Raw genomic sequence first — 19,447 nt, 5'->3', positions numbered from 1 at the left:
TACTGTCTCTAATGTGGGTCAGACGCCAGAGTTGCACTGACTCAGAGCAAGAGAACACAGGAAGGAACTCAGAAATTTCCATCATCACTGCTTTTTGTAAACAAGTAAATGTTTACGATATTTGCACAAGTAATCATGAAATGACAGTAAACATTGAGGGAGTTGCCCCGTATTCATGTCACCCATGACATTAAAAAAAAAAAAAAAAAAAAACCAACAAACCCCAACAAGAAAAGACCCCTAACCACAATAACGCAAAGCAGGGCTTCTCAGAGTGTGGGCCTCACACCAGCACCAGCACCATCCATAGCCCTCCCCAGGCCCACCGAACGCCAACCTCTGGGAAGAGGTCCAGCCGGCTATGTTTAAAGGAGTCCTCCAAGTGATCCAGAGGCATGCAAATCTATAAAGCCCTCTTACTAACACTGAACAGCTAACACGGACCCTCTTTAAATCTTTACAAAAAAAAAAAAATACATATACAGTAGTAGCTGACTCCTGTAATCCCAGCAGCTTGGGAGGCTGAGATAGGAGGATCACTAGAGACCAGGAGGTTGAGACCAGCCTGGGAAACACAGTAAGACCTTGCTTCTACGTAAAATAAAAACATTAGCTGGGCATAGTGGTGTGTACCTCTTGTCCCAGCTACTCAGGAGGCTCAGGGGGGAGGACTGCTTGAGCCCAGGAGGTTGAGGCTGCAGTAAGCTATGATTGCAACACTGCAATCCAGTCTGGGCAACAGAGTGAGACTCCTGACTCTAAAGAAAAAAAGAAATACCAACTACCTGTTCCATGCTCCCTCTCCTCTTCCCCCAAAACAGAGCCAGGAATGAGTCTGTCACAGGAGGGAACTCTACAGCTGAATCCCATGGTTCCCAGCTTCAATTCCCCTCTCATCTCTGCACAACATGAGATCAGCTCACTTGGAGCGGCTCCCACGATCCTCAGACTCAAATCTGAAGCTGCAAGCCGGATTCCTCAGGCCCCCACTACCCTGCCCCTGCATCATCTTACCCTTCCAGCAGAAGCCTAACTGGGGTGTCAGGCCAGCCAGGTTCCTCCCAGCTCCACCATCGGGTTACTATGCAGCTCGGTGTGGAGCCCAGCCTCAGCGCCTTCATCTGTGAACCAGCGCCTACAGGAGGTGACTCCATGTGAGGGCTGAGGACTGAGTACAGCACCAGGCAAGCAGGAGGCTCTCCCTCAGTAAGCCTCAGACCCCTGGGCTTCTGTTCTTTGCTTTAACTGCTTTTTGGGGTCTCATCTCCCTGCCTTTGCCTATATTAGGACTCACCCCTGGGAAGCCCCAGCCCTGCCCTGGCTGAGAAGCTCTGTCCTGGCACACGACGACAGGAAGAGGGGGGCTGGGCGTGATGTCCTGGGGCAGGCTGAGTAGACACAAGGACAAGATTCACAGAGCAGGCATTGTGCTGGAGGGGCTCGATGGGCAAGCCTCACAGCAGTCCTGTGGGGAAGACACTGCGGTCTCAACACACAAATAGGGAAAGGAGGAATACTGAGGGTTTGTTTTCTGTTTTTGCTTTTGCTTTTTGAGACAGAGTCTCGCTCTGTCACCCAGGCTGGAGTGCAGTGGTGCAATCTCGGCTCAGTGCAACCTCCACCTCCCAGGTTCAAGTAATTCTCCTGTCTCCACCTCCCAAGTAGCTGGAATTATAGGCACATGCCACCACACCTGGCCAATTTTTATATTTTTAGTAGAGACAGGGTTTCACGACATTGGCCAGGCTGGTCTCAAACTCCTGACCTCAGGTGATCCACCTGCCTCAGTCTCCCAAAGTGCTGGGATTATAGGTGTGAGCCACCGTGCCTGAGTCTAAGTGATTTGCCCAAGGTCAAGAAAATGGGAGAAGGAAGACTCAAATCCAGGTCTGATCAGGAGCCCTGCAAAAAAGAAGCAAAGACAGAGTGGGCCCAGGGGTACCCAGCTTGCTCCCACTGTGGGACAGCCACCCACCTTGGCTGTCCACTGTAGGGACCCTTCCTTTGCTCACAGAAATTAATACTGTTAGCATAGGCAACCTCAACACTTCTAAAGGCCTTGGCCTACAAACAGATTGCAAATGAGTGTAATGCCCAAATGTCACCTTCTCAGCAAAGCCTTTGGCCACTCCAGGTAAAATTTCAGGTCCCAGCCCCTCCACTTCCTACCCCTCTTATCTGCTTTCCATGTTCCCTTTATCACCGGCCTCCATCCACACTCTAGAGTGTACTTACTGACTTCACATGAGTTGCATCCCCTCCACTAAAACATCACCCCACAAGAGCAAGGGCCTTCGTTTGGTGCCTTGAGTGTCCCCAGGGCTGGAGCAGGGCCTGGCACACAGTAGACACTCAATAGAGTTTTACTGAGTATGAATGATGGAAAAGCAGAATGTCGGTGAGGATAAAGATCCATCCTGAAAACAGAACCTGTGATGGACGCAGCAAAGGAGAAAACACAGGGTAAAAGCAACAATGGGAATTTAATACCTGCCAAGAACAAAATGAATGGGCAAAGGTCTGGTAGACGAGACCAGAGTTAAGCCCTCAGGCTTTGCTGTGAGTCAGTCTGATCCCAGCTCTGTCACTCACGAGTGGCATAATTTCAGACAAGAAATGTATTCTTTTAGAGCCTCAGTGTCCCCATCTGCTCACAGAAATGATACCTCACTTAAAATGCTATTGAAAAGCGAGAAAGGCCGGGTGTGGGGGCTCACACCTGTAATCCTAGCACTTTGAGAGGCCAAGAAAGACAGAATACTTGAGGTTAGGAGTTCAAGACCAGCCTGGCCAACCTGAAACAGGTGAAACCCTGTTTCTACTTAAAAATATAAAAGTAAGCCAGGTGTGGTGGCGTGTGCCTGTAACCTCAGGTACTCAGGAGACTGAGGTGGGAGAATCACTTGAACTCAGGAGATGGAGCTTGCAGTGAGCCAAGATCATGCCACTGCACTCCAGCCTGGGCAACAGAGCGAGATTCTGTTTCAAAAAAAAATAAAAAAAGAAAGAAAAGAAAAAAATAAATGTGAGAAAGAAAAGACTGTAACCCAACTGTCTGGGATCAGAGCCTAGCTTTGCTGCTTACAAGCTGTGTGCCTTCGGGCACGAGATCTCCCTCTCTGCACCTCAGTTTTCTCATATGCAAAATGGAAAGAACAGCAGCACCTTCCACATAGGGTTGTGCAGATTAAATGGCCCAAGACCACGAAGTTCTCAACAAATGGTAGCCGTTCTCAGTCTCCCTTTCATCACTCCTGCAGGTGCGGGATGAGGAGCGGCACTGCTGGTGGTCTTTACTAACTGTCAATAATGACTGGTGCAGGGATACTGCAGTCGACCCTGCTGAAAGCAACGCTCTTCAGCTTTCCAAGGCTAAGGGAAAAGAAGGTGTAGATCTCGGCACCATTCCCAGGCCTGTGAGACGCTGGACTGTGTGGACGCCCCTGAGCAGGGGGATCGGCAAGAAAAGGTTACCCTTTGTGGAAGCAATGAGAAGGGAGGTCTCTCTGCAGTGTTGCAGGAGGAAGTGCTGGAGATGGGCCATGCTTTGACATCTAATGAGCCACCAGGTTCCCCTAGCTGCCTGGTGCTACTGAAGCATGGTCCAGGGCACTTCAGAGAGAAGGGAGATGGTGTGGCCAGGAGGAAGGTGGACTTGGACACATGCCAATCCTATGCAGTTGATTTGACAAAGAAGTCAGGTGGTGGGAATTCCATCAGGGCCTTACAACCCCTGAAGACGAGGGATGGTGAGCCCTCTGGGGAAAGATGTACCCCCCCACCACCCCGCCCCACCTTCAAGATCACCCTCCACCCTCAGCCAGTAAAGGAGGAGGTGGTCGCCAGGTGAAAACCTTTACCGGATGTCCTGCAACCAGATGTCTGTCTCTCCCTCAGTCACAGCAAAGCCAGTGTGTGCCCAACCCCAACGATCTAGGTTGTGCAGCAGATCAGTGAGCCTGCTCCATGTGTACCGGGATCATTGTGGGGGTCCAGTCATCACGGCCCTCATTCCTGTACCCAGCTGCTGCTCAGGAGGGGCCCTGGGCTCCACCTCAAGCCCCAGGCTGGCTCTGGGCCCTTAATGGAGACTGGGAAGCTGCTGGTCAGCACCCAGACTGCCACCAGAGACCAGAGCTGCAGGCACCTTTCCAATCCCCAGGCCTAAGTGACTCCTGTTCTCAGGGAGCAGCAATCTCTCTGCTGCTTCTTCCTCCTCAGCCCCAGATGCCTTCAGCAATGTCAGGAACGTGTTCCAAGACCACAGCAAAGGCTGAGGGGTAGCAACATATGCCAATGTGGCCGAAGGATTATTTTGAGCTGAAGGCAATGGAGAAGAAGCAGGTACAAGAGAGCTTTCTGTCCTCCCACTCTCCGCCAAAGAGCAAGACATGAATTTGTAAAGATGCTCCCCTCACTCCTCTATGAGGAAGAACAGAAGTTAATCCTTGGAGACAACTCCAGACCCTCTTCAGTCCAGAAGGCACCCGAGGAATCTACATGCCAAACTCTAGTAATAAGCCTTCATCTTCCATCAGTTTGCCCACAGCTGACCTTCCCACAATCTGCCACCCAGAACTCTGTCCTTTTGTTTCATCTTGTCACCTCTAAGAACGTATAGTTCTTTGTCAAGATGCAGTATAAGCCCAAGTTCTAACCACCCCTCTGTGTTCCTCATTGCTGAGAGATCCCAGCTCATACTCAACTTCTGTTTGTTTTTCTCCTGTTAATCTGGCTTTTCTTTTTTGAGACGGAGTCTCGCGCTGTCGCCCAGGCTGGAGTGCAGTGGCAGGATCTCAGCTCATGGTAACCTCTGCCTCCCGGGTTCAAGCGATTCTCCTGCCTCAACCTCCTGAGTAGCTGGGATTACAGGCACCCGCCACCAAGCCCAGCTAATTTTTGTATTTGTAGTAGAGACAGGGTTTCACCGTGTTGTCAGGCTGGTCTTGAACTCCTGACCTCCTGATCCACCCGCCTTGGTCTCCCAAAGTGCTGGGATTACAGGAGTGAGCCACTGTACCTGGCCTAATCTAGCTTTTTTTTTTTTTTTTTTTTTTTTTTTTTTGAGACGGAGTCTCGCTCTGTCCCCTAGGCTGGAGTATGGCAGCGTGATCTCAGCTCACTATAAGCTCCACCTCCCAGGTTCACGCCATTCTCCCGCCTCAGCCTCCTGAGTAGCTGGGACTACAGGTGCCCGCCACCACGCCCGGCTAATTTTTTGTGTTTTTTTTAAGTAGAGACAGGACTTCACTGTGTTAGCCAGGATGGTCTCAATCTCCTGACCTTGTGATGTGCCCGCCTCAGCCTCCCAAAGTGCTGGGATTACAGACGTGAGCCACTGCGCCCGGCCACCTCTATCTAGTTTTAAAACATTTTCATCACCTCAAAAGAAAACCTTATACCCATTTAGCAGATCAGCTGTTCCCAATTCCATTCTCCACCCCTCAGTCCCAGCTCCTGGCAATCACTATTCTGTGTTCTTTTTTTTAAGACGGAGTTTCTCTCTTGTTGTCCAGGCTGGAGTACAATGGCACAATCTCGGCTCGCTGCAACCTCCGCCTCCTGGATTCAAGTGATTCTCCTGCCTCAGCCTCCCAAGTAGCTGGGATTATAGGCATGTGCCACCATGCCCAGCTAATTTTATATTTTTAGTAGAGATGGGGTTTTACCATGTTGGTCAGGCTGGTCTTGAACTCCTGACCTCAAGTTGTCCACCTGCCTCAGCTTCCCAAAGTGCTGGGATTAAAGGCATGAGCCACTGCCCCCCGCCACAACAGTCTAATTTTCAGGGTCCCAGCCAATGAACCTAATATGGGTGGAGGAAAAAGTTAAATTTTCTTCCCCTACAAGTCCAAGACTACTTTTTAATTCTTCACTCAAGATTCTGGTTCTATCCCTCATTCCACCACACCCTGGCAGGTCACCTGCCAAAGTTGTTCTTTAAGCCTGAACATAGAGAGAGTGCCAAAGTCCTCTTAGTCCCCACAGGGATGGAAGTCTTCAACGCTTTGAGACCTCAAAGTATCTCAAGGGCAGGATCTTGCAGATACACACACTAGCACTTCTGATCACTGCGGTAATTTCTTTAGCAAACAAAGCCTCAAATCTCAGTGTCTCAATACACTTTGCTTCTCACTCGTGTAACATCCATTGTTTCAGGGACCACGGCTGTCAGTTCTGTGGACAACCTTAGCCAGTCGGCCAATGGAGAAAGAGCCCCCAGGTGCCATTCATGGAAGCTGGACCAGGCCTAGAAATAGCTCGTATCACTTCCACTCCCATTCCACCAGGCAGAGGGCAGTCACTTGGCCCTCAGCTCTTTCTTTACCTTGACTCAGCTCACCTAACCATGACTCAGGCCTTTCCTAACCATGATTCAGTTCTTGTCTAACCATGACTCAGCCCTTTTCTATACATTAGTCAAGCTTACTCCCACCACAACAGCACTTGTTAGAAATTTCTAATCCAAGTCATCTATGCCAGTAATTCCGAAGGCTGCTTAAACTGAAGTCCTAAATAGTAGCCAGGCCCAGATTCGGTCTCTGGTAGAGCAGACCAACAGATCGCCCTGATGTAACCTTCTTTCCCATTCCTGAAGCACTTCAGCTGCACATCTGTAGAAATTGAGGTTAAAAATTCAGAGCCAACTTAAGATTTCACAAGGGAGGGTTAAGGTTCTTCAAATTAATGAACTCACAAAGACCACAGGAGCCTGGTGGACTGCCTGAAATATGCAAGCTACAAACAAACATTCTCCCTCAAATTGCAGTTCTGACTCCGGAGGGTCACTCGCATCCTGCCCTTGTGGTTAATTCCAAGCACCGCAATGGCTTCGGCATGACTGACCTTACTCTTTACACCATGAGTCCAGCGGCTGAGCAGTCACTGGGAAAATGAACTCTTGGCTCAACTCTAAAGCAGTGATTTTAATGCCAGATGCAAATGAGGACTGTCCGTTGTCCAAAAATATCAGTGGTAACTTCAGTAAGTCTCAGTGCCCGCATGGTCCAATCTGGCCCTGGAGTCTAAGCCAAAGAAGCATAGCCTAGCAACCAAAAAAGAAACTTGCAAAGGCACCCTAATCTCTACTTGCATGTCCTTAAGAACATTTAAAAGGGCTCTAGTGACACTTCTTAAAATGCCCCCTCCTCTCTCCATCCTCTCCCACTTACTGCAGCCTCTCCTATCCTGGGTGGTACCTCTCCTCCCTGTCCTGCATACACCACCCTCAAACCCTGCACTATTTGTGTCTCATCACTCCAAGGGAGAAAGCAGGAGAAGCCCCTTTGCTGGGAATTGTCCTTCTCCTATCCTGATCATTTTTCCTGGACAAAATCTCAAAGAAGTACTAGCAGATAAAATTCACAACACTACTCCCTCTGTCATCTTACTTCTTTAAAAAAAATTATGGAAAGTATACATAACATAAATGTACCATCCTACCTATTTTTAAGTGTATAGTTCTGTGGCATTAAGTACATTCACATTGTTGTACAACCATCACCACTGTCCACTTACAGAACTTTTCATCTTCCTCAACTAAAAACACTCTGCCCATTAAACACAAATTCCCCATTACCCCATTCCTCAGCTCCTGGCAACTGCCGTCCTACTTTCTGTCTCCATGAATCTGACTACTTTCGGTGCCTCAAGCGAGTGGCATCATTCAGTATTCGTCCTTTTGTGACTGGCTTATTTCATTCAGCATAATGTCCTCAAGGTTCACCCATGTTATAGCATGTGCCAGTATTTCCTTCCCTTTGAAGGCTGAGTAATATTCCATTGTGTGGATATACCACATTTTTGTTTATCCACTCACCCCTCTATCAACACCTGGGATGTTTCCACATCCTGGCTATTATAAATAGTGCTGCTATGAACATGGATATACAAATATCTGAGTCCCTGCTTTCAATTATTTTGGGTGTGTATCAATAAGTAGAGTTCCTGAATCATATTTTTTAATTGTTTGAGAAACTACTATACTGTTTTCCATAGCAGATGCACCATTTTGCATCCTTACCAGCAGTGCACAAGGGTTCCCATCTCTCTACATTCTCGCCAACATTTGTAATTTCTAGTTTTGAAAGTGGTCATCCTGGCTGGGTACCGTGGCTCACGCCAGTAATCCCAGTACTTTGGGAGGCCAAGGAGGGTGGATCACCTGAGGTCAGGAGTTCCAGACCAGCGTGGCCAACATGGTGAAACCCCATCTCTACTAAAAATACAAAAATTAGCCAGGTGTAATGGCAAACGCCTGTAATCCCAGCTACTTGGGAGGCTGAGGCAGGAGAATTGCTTGAACCTGGGAGGCAGAGGTTGTAGTAAGCTGAGAATGCACCATTGTACTCCAGCCTGGGTGATAGAGCAAGACTCCGTCTAAAAAAGAAAGAAAGAAAAGAAATGAAACGAAAGTGGTCGTCCTAATGAGTGTGATTAGTTATCCCCTTTAACCCTCACAATAACCCTAGATACTATTATCCCCATTTTCCAGATGAGAAAACAGAGCAGGGGATATTAGGTAAGCATATCAGGCTATTCTCACGCTGCTAATAAAGACATACCAGAGTCTGGGTATAAAGGAAAAGAGGTTTAATGGACTCACAGTTCCACATGGCTGGGGAGGCCTCACAATCATGGCATGAGGCAAAGAGGAGTAAAGTCATCTCTTACATGGTGGCAGGTCAGAGAGCGCTTCTGCGGGGAACTCCTCTTTATAAAACCGTTAGATCTCATGAGACTTACTCACTATCAACAGAACAGCACACGAAAGAACTGCCCCCATAATTCAATTACCTCCCACCAGGTCCCTCCCATGACACGTGGGAATTATTGGAGCTAGATGAGATTTGGGTGGGGACAGGCCAAACCGTATCAGTAAGTCACTCAAGGACAGTGGTGGACAAGCAAGATTTGAATGCAGGTTTAACTGCAGAGCCAATCTCGTCCACCACTGTCCTTGAGTGACTTACTGATACGATTTGGCTGTATCCCCACCCAAATCTCATCTAGCTCCAATAATTCCCATGTGTCATGGGAGGGACCTGGTGGGAGGTAATTGAATTATGGGGGCAGTTCTTTCCTGTGCTGTTCTGGTGATAGTAAATCTCAAGAGATCTGATGGTTTTATAAAGACAAGTCATGCTTGTCCCCCCTTCTCATGGGTGGCATCTGGTGATGGACTCAGCCTTCATCATGGAGATGAAGGGCCCCTGCAGGTGGTAAACAGGACCTTGAGGGCCACTGTACAGGAGACTGTGGTGGGAGCCCTTCCCTGGTTCTCAGCCTGCGATTTCCTTGGCTTGTTCCAACCAGAGCAGGGGCCTTGTTCCAACGGCACTGGCTGCAGATGGTACCTGTTCTCCTTGCCTCTCCTGCACCTCTGAGTGCCAGCTGTTTATGAACAGGCAGCATACAGGCTCTAAGAGCTCTTAAGGACTCACAGTTACAGAGGAGGCATCACATCAAGGCCTAGTTTCCATTTACGATTCTATTTCCCCTCCTGTTTTCGGGGAGGGTTTTGTTGGTTTCTAACAAACCTAATAAAGGGTCAGGCTGACTCAGAATTGCATGACTGGACTAAGAGCCCCACTGTAAGGCAATGAGGCATGGCACTGCATTCCAAGCTCGTCATGAGGTGCTCCTTGGCCATGAGGAACAGAAACACCGAGAGAACAAGAGAAACTCCTTCTGCTGTTGTCATACTGAAGCTGTGAAAGAATGACACGGCAGTGGGCTTTGGACTGAAACCAATATCACCAATATCTTGTGCAGGTTTGCACCTGCCAACCTGGAAGGGAGGTCTGTTTCGGAATCCCCTTGCAGGCAGGGGCCCGGGAAGGTACTCACCAGCCACCTCAAGGAAGGACACTCTTACAGGACACTTACTTTCCCAGCCAGAACGATGAAGGGGACTCTGGGCCTGCATTTGAAAGGTCATGGCTGGAAACCCTGCAAGGGGAGCTGCTTTGCTTGCTCAGCCCTCTTGCTTTCCAGCCCAAAAGGCAATCATGCACAGCCCTGCGTTTTGTTGGTCTCTGTCTAGTTCCAAAGTAAATGTTGGTTCTACATCTCCAAAGGGCTGGTAGAAGCCCATCCCATGCAAAAACATACCTACATATTTTCACCATTTTCTAATGTATTTCAGCCATTATGTAACCTTAGACACAACCCTGGCAGGAAGAACAAGAAAAGTTGAACTTGGTCCCCTGGGGCAACTGGTTTCAGTATGGACTTCCAGCCAAGTCTCAAACACAAACCTCCCGCAGTGGGATCTTATTTTGTTGTTCCCAGGGCAGACAGATCTTCTCGGGAGGATCTAACAAGCACTGGTAGAGAACTTACAGATTTTGCAGGCATAGATGGAGCCTCGCCAGGCCTTAAGGTATGGGAAGTGCACATACTGCACACTTCCATGTGTGTGCATGTCCCCCAGGCATGCATGAGCGTAAAGGTACATGTATACGTGTGTACATATGTGTCTGGTATTTGTGTGTAGGTATAGACACACGCATCTTACGTGTTTATTCACCCCAGTCACTATCTTTAAGCAGTGCACAGAGCAACCACACAGAGGTCAAGGCAGGAACGTTCTCAGGATCACCGGTCCTTGTCCTCTTCTGTTCTCTTAGGCATAACATCTTCTACACACAGTCTTTTGCAGATCCTCTCCAACAATCAGACACAACCTAATTGGCATTCTGCAGGAAATACTCTACTGACACTTAAAGCTAAACCTGTGAGAAGGGGAACTAGTTTCTTAAAGCCCACACTTTTTTGTTTTCCAGGCAACTCAATCAACCAAGAAATCCAAGCTGAATTTGTGGGACACAAAGCCCTAAAATGAATAGCATGCGACTTTCCTAAGTCTTTTAAGCAGATGGTCTATTTTTTAATAGTATGATGAAAGTGAACCTTGCCAAAAATTTCTGCACTCTTGACGGCTAGATGTAAGCATATTTGATTCCCAAAATTGAAACCTTTCATAAAACCTCTCAAAAAGCAAATAATACGGTCAAAAGCATAATTATAAATACCAAGGTAGCCTCTGACAAACAGATGAATTTGCTAAAGACCGCAAGTTGTCTAATTTGGGACAACAAATATGTAATTAAGCCTTCCCCTTTGTAACCTTCTTAGAGTAGATACCAAAGACATAGCACGGATAAGCCCAGAACAGGACCCAAAAGTGAGATGGGTCCTAGATAAGGAGAAAACCACTTCAGAACTTACTCATTTGGAGGAGTCATTTGCCCTCAGAAGCAACGCCTGGAGACTACACTTCTTTTTTTTTTTTTTTTTTAATTGTATTTTATCCATTCTATAGCCATATTTCATCATAGCTTTAATTTTGCATTTTGCTATAGGCTAGTGATATTAATTTTTCATAAGCATATTTGCCATCCATGTATCTGTAAAGTATCTGCTCAAGTGGTTTGCCTTTTTATTTATTTATTTATTTATTTTTTTTTGAGACAGTGTCTCTCTCTCTCTCTCTCTCTGTTGCCCAGGCTGGAGTGCAATGGCACGATCTCGGCTCACTGCAACCTCCACTTTCCAGGTTCAAGCGATTCTCCTGCCTCAGCCTCCCGAGTAGCTTGGATTACAGGCATCCATCACCACACCCAGCTAATTTTTTGTTTTTTGTAGAGACAGGGTTTTGCCATGTTGGCCGGGCTCGTCTTGAACTCCTGACCTCAAGTGATGCACCCACCTTGGCCTCCCAAAGTGCTGGGATTACAGGCATGAGCCACGACACTTGGCCTGGAGACTCTACTTCTAACACAGAATCTTAAAGCACAATTGAAATTTGCCTTCTGTCAGCTTACGAGGAATAACAATACAGTGGAACAAGCAAATAGGATAGCCCCAAGAAGCAAAGAAACCCAAGAGGTAGTCTAGCCAGTAAAACTTTATTTATATCTCAAACATGACTTGCCAGCCTCACCCAGCAAAACTTTCAACACCTCTTTTTGAAAATTGAAAACCACCCTCACAGAATGAAGACGTAACACCACCACGATAACACAGAAAATGTTGGCTCACTTGTGACGGAAATTCCCCAGAGGGTTCTACGCACCAACCAGCAAGGACGCCAGGGCTAAGTGAAGGGTTACAGGGTGACTAATGCAGAAGGGAGGAAGTACAGTCAGATGGGTTCATTTTCATATGTTTGTTTTCATGCATAAAAAGAGGCATTTCTTTCTTACCTAATTGATAACATCACAGGGTTCACAGCTTCTCTTCCTCTTTGACACATTCAGTTAATAAAAACTCAACAGGTCCAGCACACAACACCATCCATTACCCACACCCACTCCCCCTCACCTCTTGCCAGTTCCCCAGCTCCTCTTGGTTTTGTGGCCTCTTGGTGGGCTGGCCTGACACAGATTTCCAAAACCGATGCTTTGTTCCCAAACACCACTGTCCTGGCCAGCAATATCCCCCACCCTCACTTCCTCCACCCACACGCTCTTCCTCACACCGGAAGGGCAGTGGGCACGTCTACCAAGCTCCCCTCAGGCCACCCAAACCTATCAGAGACTGTGGTACCAGTGCCATGGGTGACGCAAGGAGGGGGTCCTTCCCTCCAAGTTCAGGGAAAGCCATGGGTCCCTCAAGCCGCAGCCGCTGGGCCCCAGCGCACAGACCAGACTCCAAGCTCCCCCCCAGCACCAACCCGGCCTTCAGCCTGCAATGGAGGAACATCTCCACTTCCTCCTGTAGGATCGCCCCTCCCCTTCACTGGACAAGGAAAAGGGAGGCCCTTTCATTAATTAAAAAAATATTAGGAGACCAAGCAAGGGGAAAAAAGAAGACTAGTTTGATTTACACTGGCACAAAATCCACCGTAGCTCAATTTGGAGGCACAGGTAGGAGAAAACCAATGCTCCACATCCACTGAGCATCACTCAGATGCCCGCCTGGCCAGCCAGGCTTGGAGAGAAGCGGCTGCTGTCTTCAGCCACTGCCAGAGAGAGGCCCAGAGGGCATGCATCTGGAAGAGAAACGCAAAGGGCAGGCACGACCTCCCGAGGTCTCACCTCTGCCACGTCCCTGTCTTGTCACCTCCCTCTTCTCACCCAGGACAGCACCTATGTCACAACAGCGGCTGGAAAGCAGACAGCTCCAGATGAAGAATTCAACAGAGAAAAGGAGCACACCCCACAAAGAGAAGGTCTGACACGTGCAGAGTGGGGGCCACTCAGTGAGGGGATGGTGGCTTGTTCCAGATCCTCCTGCCTTACAGTGACTTCCTCCAAGATGGAGATCAGCAGAATTCCCAAGGGGTCATCCTTGCTCTCCTTCCCATTCCAACGAAGCCTAAGAAGCCCATGTCAGTGCCAGGAGGGAGGGAAGGAGGAAGGGTCCTTCTGGTGTGACTTTTTTTTTTTTTTTTTTTGAGACAGAGTCTCACTCTGTTGCCCAGGCTGGAGTGCAGTGGTGCGATCTCGGCTCCCTGCAACCTCCACCTCCCAGGTTCTAGTGATTCTCCTGTCACAGCCTCCTGAGTAGCTGGCATTACAGGTGCCCGCCACCATGCCTGACTAAATTTTGTATTTTTAGTAGAGACGGAGTTTCACCATGTTATTCAGGCTGGTCTCAAACTCTTGACCTCAGGTGATCTGCTCACCTTGGCCTCCCAAAGTGATGGGATTACAGGCATAAGCCACCACCCCTGGCCCCGGTGTGACTTTTTAAAAGCATGTCCATTCATCTGCTCACTCAAGTCCACCCAGTACAGAGGAGTGTGGTGAGGCCTCTGCACTGCAGGGCTCAGGAGAATCAGGGCTTTGGAAACGCCAACTTTGCCTACATCACTAGCACCCCTGTGAAGCCTAGAGATACTAAACCTTGTGTTTCATCTTCACCAAAAGATATGAAGGGTACAGTGGACACTGGTCATCTTGGGCTGTCTGGCATCCATCCTCCCGCCTGGCTAAAGCACAGTGATCCCCTTTGGGAACCTTTACCTTCAACATGCATTCTTCATGGGAGGTGCTGTTGCCTCCCCTATGGAAGCCCAAAGACCAGAATCTCCCTCACTCCAGTGCAGGTGGGGTGGGGAGGGGCAGACCACAGGACCCTGGGCTGTTTTGGGGAGATGGAGGTCACTCCCCAGCCATGGTGGCACATGGACCAGACAGGCCTTGCCACTAACTTCTATGTGATGTCAGTGGCCTCCCCACTTCTGGAGCTCCCCCAGGTGCTGCCTGTGTTCCAAGCCAGTCTCCCAGCCTGGTGGCACCCCCCTTCTGATAGGTGCCCTTGGCTCATTCCTCACAATCAGGAATGCAGACTGGGCAATGGAGACAAATGGGCTGATGCAGAGAAGAGTATTTTTCATGGAAGTCCCAAACCCTCGCAGTGCTTCATTCAAACTGAGCTCTGAAATCTATTTTAAACTATTTTAAAAACACTCATTAAAACACTTAACAAGAACAGGTTACCCTTGGGGGACTCCTGACGGTGGGGTTAGGCCATAAGGAACCTTCTGGAGGGCTGATGACATTCTTCACCTCAATCTGTGTTGTGGTTTCAAGAGTAGAGGCATAGGACTGCAAAATTATGTGGATGTACTGGATGCCACTGATTGTACACTTAAAAATGCTTCTGGTGGCAAAAGTTATGTATATTTTATCGCAGTATAAAAAAGCACGATTTAAAACAGAATTCAAGATATTGCTTTAAAACGATTTCAAGAAACACCAGATTAAGCCAAAAAAGAAGAGTATAGGCATAAATTTAAAATCCATCAAGTTTTGCCCTCTTTACATATATGTGAGCTGCACCCTAATTAAAACAACAAAAAAATGCTGTTATATACCAAATTATACTACGCTGGCAACCCAAAGCTTTCCTAGTTATCTCAAGGTACCAGACAGCTCCTTTTCTACAGAACTCAAGACACAGCATCTCAAGCTTGAGCTGGATCCCGAAGTTTCAAGGCAGCTGTTGAAAATCTCTTAGCATTGGCAAGCATGCATCTATGTGACTCAGATTATTTTTCCATTCTGTGCAATCAAAACAAAATATGAAAAATCAACTGGATATTGGGATGAGAAAATCATAGAGATGGAATACAGATAAACGGGTGCCAGCAGTTAGGGAAGCGGAGGGTGGCAGGGGGTGGCTCTCAAGAGGCAGTCCGAGGGGGCATCTCAGCAGCCATGGAACCTTCCGTTCCTGATTGTCATGGTGGATGGACAAAGCGGCCCATGTAATAAGACGTCACAGAACTTTATACGAAAGCATACCAAAAGATGAGTGCATGCAGAAACCAGTAAAGCCTGATTAAGAGCTGTAGTCTAGTTCACTCTATCAGGTCCATCTATTTCCTGGTTCTGAGAGTGCACTGCAGTTACGTCAGATTTTACCACTGGACAAAGCTGGGTGATAGGTACAACAGACCTCTCTGTACTCTTTTGGCAATTATCGTGACTGTATAATTATTCAAAATAAAAACATTTTAAAGTCCATAAATAAATTGGATGCTGAGATCAATATACGACTGCCATAACCCCAGTTTTTATATTTTTCTGTTCATCAAATCATCCCATTGTTCTGACTGGTTTAATCATCTGTACAAGCAAAATATGACACATTAAAATAAATGTATACTAATAAAACACCATATAAGTTTAATTTTTTTAAAAAAGAAAAAAGGCACCTCCTCCTTTGGAGAAGCTGAAAATCACTGACGTATTAGAAAGAACATGCACTGGGGATCAGGAAATAGACTGGTTCTGCCCTCAGCTAACCAGCTGTCACATGAAGAACAATGACTCCACCCAGTCCTGACCATTAAAAGACTTTCTTGTTAAGGAAGTGAAACGTATGCACCTGGGAGGGGATATGAGGACATAAGATGCTCCCTAGTAACATGTGGCAAAGTATCAAATGAATAGTGCTATGGATTGACTTGTGTCCCCACAAAATTCTTATGTAGAAACCCTAACTCCCAATGTGACTATAGGTAGACAGAGGACCTTTACAAAGCCAATTAAGGCTGGCCGGGCACGGTGGCTCACGCCTGTAATCCCAGCACTCTGGGAGGCTGAGGCAGATGGATCATGAGATCAGGAGATCGACACCATCCTGGCAAACACAGTGAAACCCCATCTCTACTAAAATTACAAAAAAATTAGTCGGGCATGGTGGCAGGCACCTGTAGTCCCACCTACTCGGGAGGCTGAGGCAGGAGAATTGCTTGAACCCAGGAGGCAGAGGTTGCAGTGAGCCAAGATCGTGCCACTGCACTACAGCCTGGACCACAGAGCAAGACTATCTCAACAACAACAACAAAAGCTAATTAAGGTTATATGAGGTCACAGAGGTGGGGCTCTAGGCCAGTATGACTGGTGTCCTTGCAAGGAGGAGAGACAACAGGCAGGTGCACACACACAGGAAAGGCCACAAGAGGACACAGGAGAAGGCAGCCAGCTACAGCCAAGGGGAGAGGCCTCAGGAGAGGCCAGATCTGCCCACACTTGGATCTAGGACTTCTAGCCTCCAGATCTGTGAGACAACACATTTCTGTTGTTGAAGTCACTCAGTTTGTGTGGCATTTTGTTATGGCAGCCCAAGCAAACCAATAAAAAGTAGTATGGTGATGTGGCTTAGGAAAGGAGAAGATGCTTGATTTGAAGCAGCTACCTGCTCTTCACCAGGGGCCTGAACACAGGATATAATCACAATTAATGGCATATTCCCATCAAAAGAGAAAACTTTTATATATTCAAAAGAAACTGAAAGCTAGTTATAAATCCTATGGAAGAAAACCACACCATTGGATACATGATTTTAACGAACACTGGAATTGGAATCCCTTCACCTGCATGCATGCATTCATTCATTCATTCATTCCTTCATTCAGTTCTTCTTCATTTAATCAACCAACCAACAGGAGTGACCAAGCCTCTCAATCCAGTGCCAGGTGCTGAAGAACACACAGCTTGGAGGCCAGAGCTGGGCTCTGTGTTGCTCAGGGGCTTCCAGGGGAGAAGTACAGGCAAGGGCTACACGATTGAGAGATTGTGTCTCCACGGGGCAAGCCAGGAAGCAGGAGGAGCACGGAGCAGATGCGCCCTGGACAGGGGTACTGTGGCCATGCCTGACCCATGAACCCCGGGAAAGAGCAGCCACTCCTAGAAACAGCACATGCCTGGCAGCCCTGTTGACAGACAGAGGTCAGTCCGCATAAGCCTCCATGGCCCCAACCTGACCTGGGCCTGTGTCAGCCAGCCCTCCAGGGAAGCATACTTCACATGGCCTTTGGCTAGCAATTCCCTCATGGAGACAGCCCCCAAATAACAAAGCAGGAGGAGTTGGCTGGTTGCTTCTTGACACCTCGCTCTCAGATCTGTTTAGAGGACCGATTAAGTGTAATACATTAAAAATCATTTTGTAAACTCTAAAATGTGACATGAATGGTAGCTATCATTAGATTTTGAAGGGTCTTGTGAGTCACCTAATCCAAAGTGATCATTTGACGGATTAAGAAACCAGAGTGGAGACACACCCAAGGCCACCCAGCTGGCACGTGGCAGAGCCAGAACAAAAGTTTGGGATTACTCACTGCTGGGGCTCCACAAGAAGCTCTGGTATTCAACATGTGAATTTCATAACATTATATATTTTTCACACCTATACTGTTTTCTTCGATTTTACAATTCTAAATCGTGAAATTGTGAATTCTGAAATGATTCACAATTTTGATTCTGGTAAAGCAATACTATATTTCGACCTCCTGATGAACAAAGGTTTGTGTTATGGCAGGCAAAACTGGAAACACCCTGGGCATTGTGCCTGTATTAACCAAACACTGTGTTCCTACACTCAAGAATGGTTTCCATTTGAAATCCATGAGAAGTCAAGAGCAAACTAGACATAACTGAGGACAGGAGACAAAGGAAAATGGCAGGTGAAGGGGAAGGTGAGGGAGGGGAAGGTGAGGGAGGGAAAGTTAGAGTCGGAGGGGAAGGTAGAGGGGGAGAGGAAGGTAGAGGGGGAGGGGAGGGGAAAGGGAAAGTAGAGGGGGAGGGGAAGGTGGGGGGGAGGGGAAGGTGAGGGAAGGAAAGGGAAAGGAGGAAGGGAAGGGGAAGAAGGAAAGGAGGTTTTCTCAGCACTGTATGCCATTTTCAGTGCTGTCTTTAGTCACTAAAAAGCAAGGAGCCTGGCACCAAGGTAAAGGGTAAAGCTCAATAAAGGTTATTTGCATGCATGAGAACAAACTGCTAAGCTTCCATCTCATGATCACAGCTGTGTAACTTAGTGGGTTGCCTCTCCCACCTGGGTGACCAAAATGCTCAGAGCCAAATGCACCCCCAACTGCAGACCCCTTCGAACAGCCTGGTGGCTCTTCCCCTTATTGTCACTCCTCATAGCTTCTTCATCTAGATGCCTTCTGCCATAAATAACTTCAAAACATTTCAGGAAAATAGTAAAAGGAAAGTCAACGACCAACTTACAAGAAGGAAGGCAACAGAATGTGCAGTGCTTGTTTGAGGACAGCTCTTCCACTGTGATCAAGAAGTCTCCAGATTGTCCCAGGGTGTATCAGCCCCTTAGATTATTATTTCAACTCTAAACTTACCAACAGTGTCACACGGTTCATCTTTGTGTACACAGAAATCTGTCCTAAAAAAAAAAAAAAGCCATTATCAGGTTGCTGCAGTATCCCCAAGACTGGAAGAAGAAAACACTGTCAATTAACCTCAAGTAGTCATCCTGCAATGTGATTATTCCAGTGGTCACAGGCCACAGTGAATGATAACAAACAGCAGCGTTTGGCAACAGTAACCCATCCACACTTCCCAGGGGTAGGTCCACTTACCCCACATGAGAATCTTCTTTTACAGATGAACTATTCTATACATAACAGTTGCTGGAAGGACTCCTTTCAGCAGCTGAAAATGTTTTGGAAGATGTTTGCCAAATCACCGATCAGAGACAATTCTCAGACAATAGTATCCAACTGCAGTGGCTTCCCCAAGCTACTCTACTTGGGTAGTAACTGGTTTTTGATGCTATAATGACCATGTATCACTTTAACGAGAAGACAACAAAAAGTCATCTCTAAAAACTGTATTCCTCTACTATGCAGCCATAAAAAGGAATGAGATCATGTTCTTTGCAGAGACATGGATGGAGCTGGAGGCCATTATCCTCAGCAAACTAACGCAGGAACAGAAAAGCAAACACCACATGTTCTCACTTGTAAGTGGGAGCTGAATGATGAGAACACATGGACACATGGTTGTACACACACACCAGGGTCAGCCGGGTGAGGGGGGCTCAGGGAGAGGGAGAGCATGAGGAAGAATAGCTAACGGATGCCAGGCTTAATATCTAGGTGATGGGTTGATCTGTGCTGCAAACCACCATGGCTCATGTTTACCTATGTAAAGAACCTGCACATCCTACACATGTAACCCAGAACTTAAAA

The 19,447-nt window shown here is 47.5% G+C and overlaps 1 protein-coding gene across 1 annotated transcript in view; it reads right to left on the bottom strand.

Moving 5' to 3' along the window:
* ADAMTS17 (ADAM metallopeptidase with thrombospondin type 1 motif 17) overlaps window positions 1-19,447 on the bottom strand; it is a 367,353-nt gene that overhangs the window by 262,113 nt on the left and 85,793 nt on the right. Inside the window, exon 7 of the mRNA XM_007990567.3 lies at window positions 18,596-18,639. Within this exon, the coding sequence (XP_007988758.3) occupies window positions 18,596-18,639 (44 nt within the window). The remainder of the gene's footprint in view (window positions 1-18,595; window positions 18,640-19,447) is intronic.

This window comes from Chlorocebus sabaeus, chromosome 29 (genome assembly GCF_047675955.1).
Source record: "Chlorocebus sabaeus isolate Y175 chromosome 29, mChlSab1.0.hap1, whole genome shotgun sequence".
Lineage (NCBI taxonomy): Eukaryota > Metazoa > Chordata > Mammalia > Primates > Cercopithecidae > Chlorocebus > Chlorocebus sabaeus.
The sequence above is the reverse complement of the archived record's forward strand: the minus strand, read 5'-3'. Positions and strand labels throughout refer to the sequence as shown.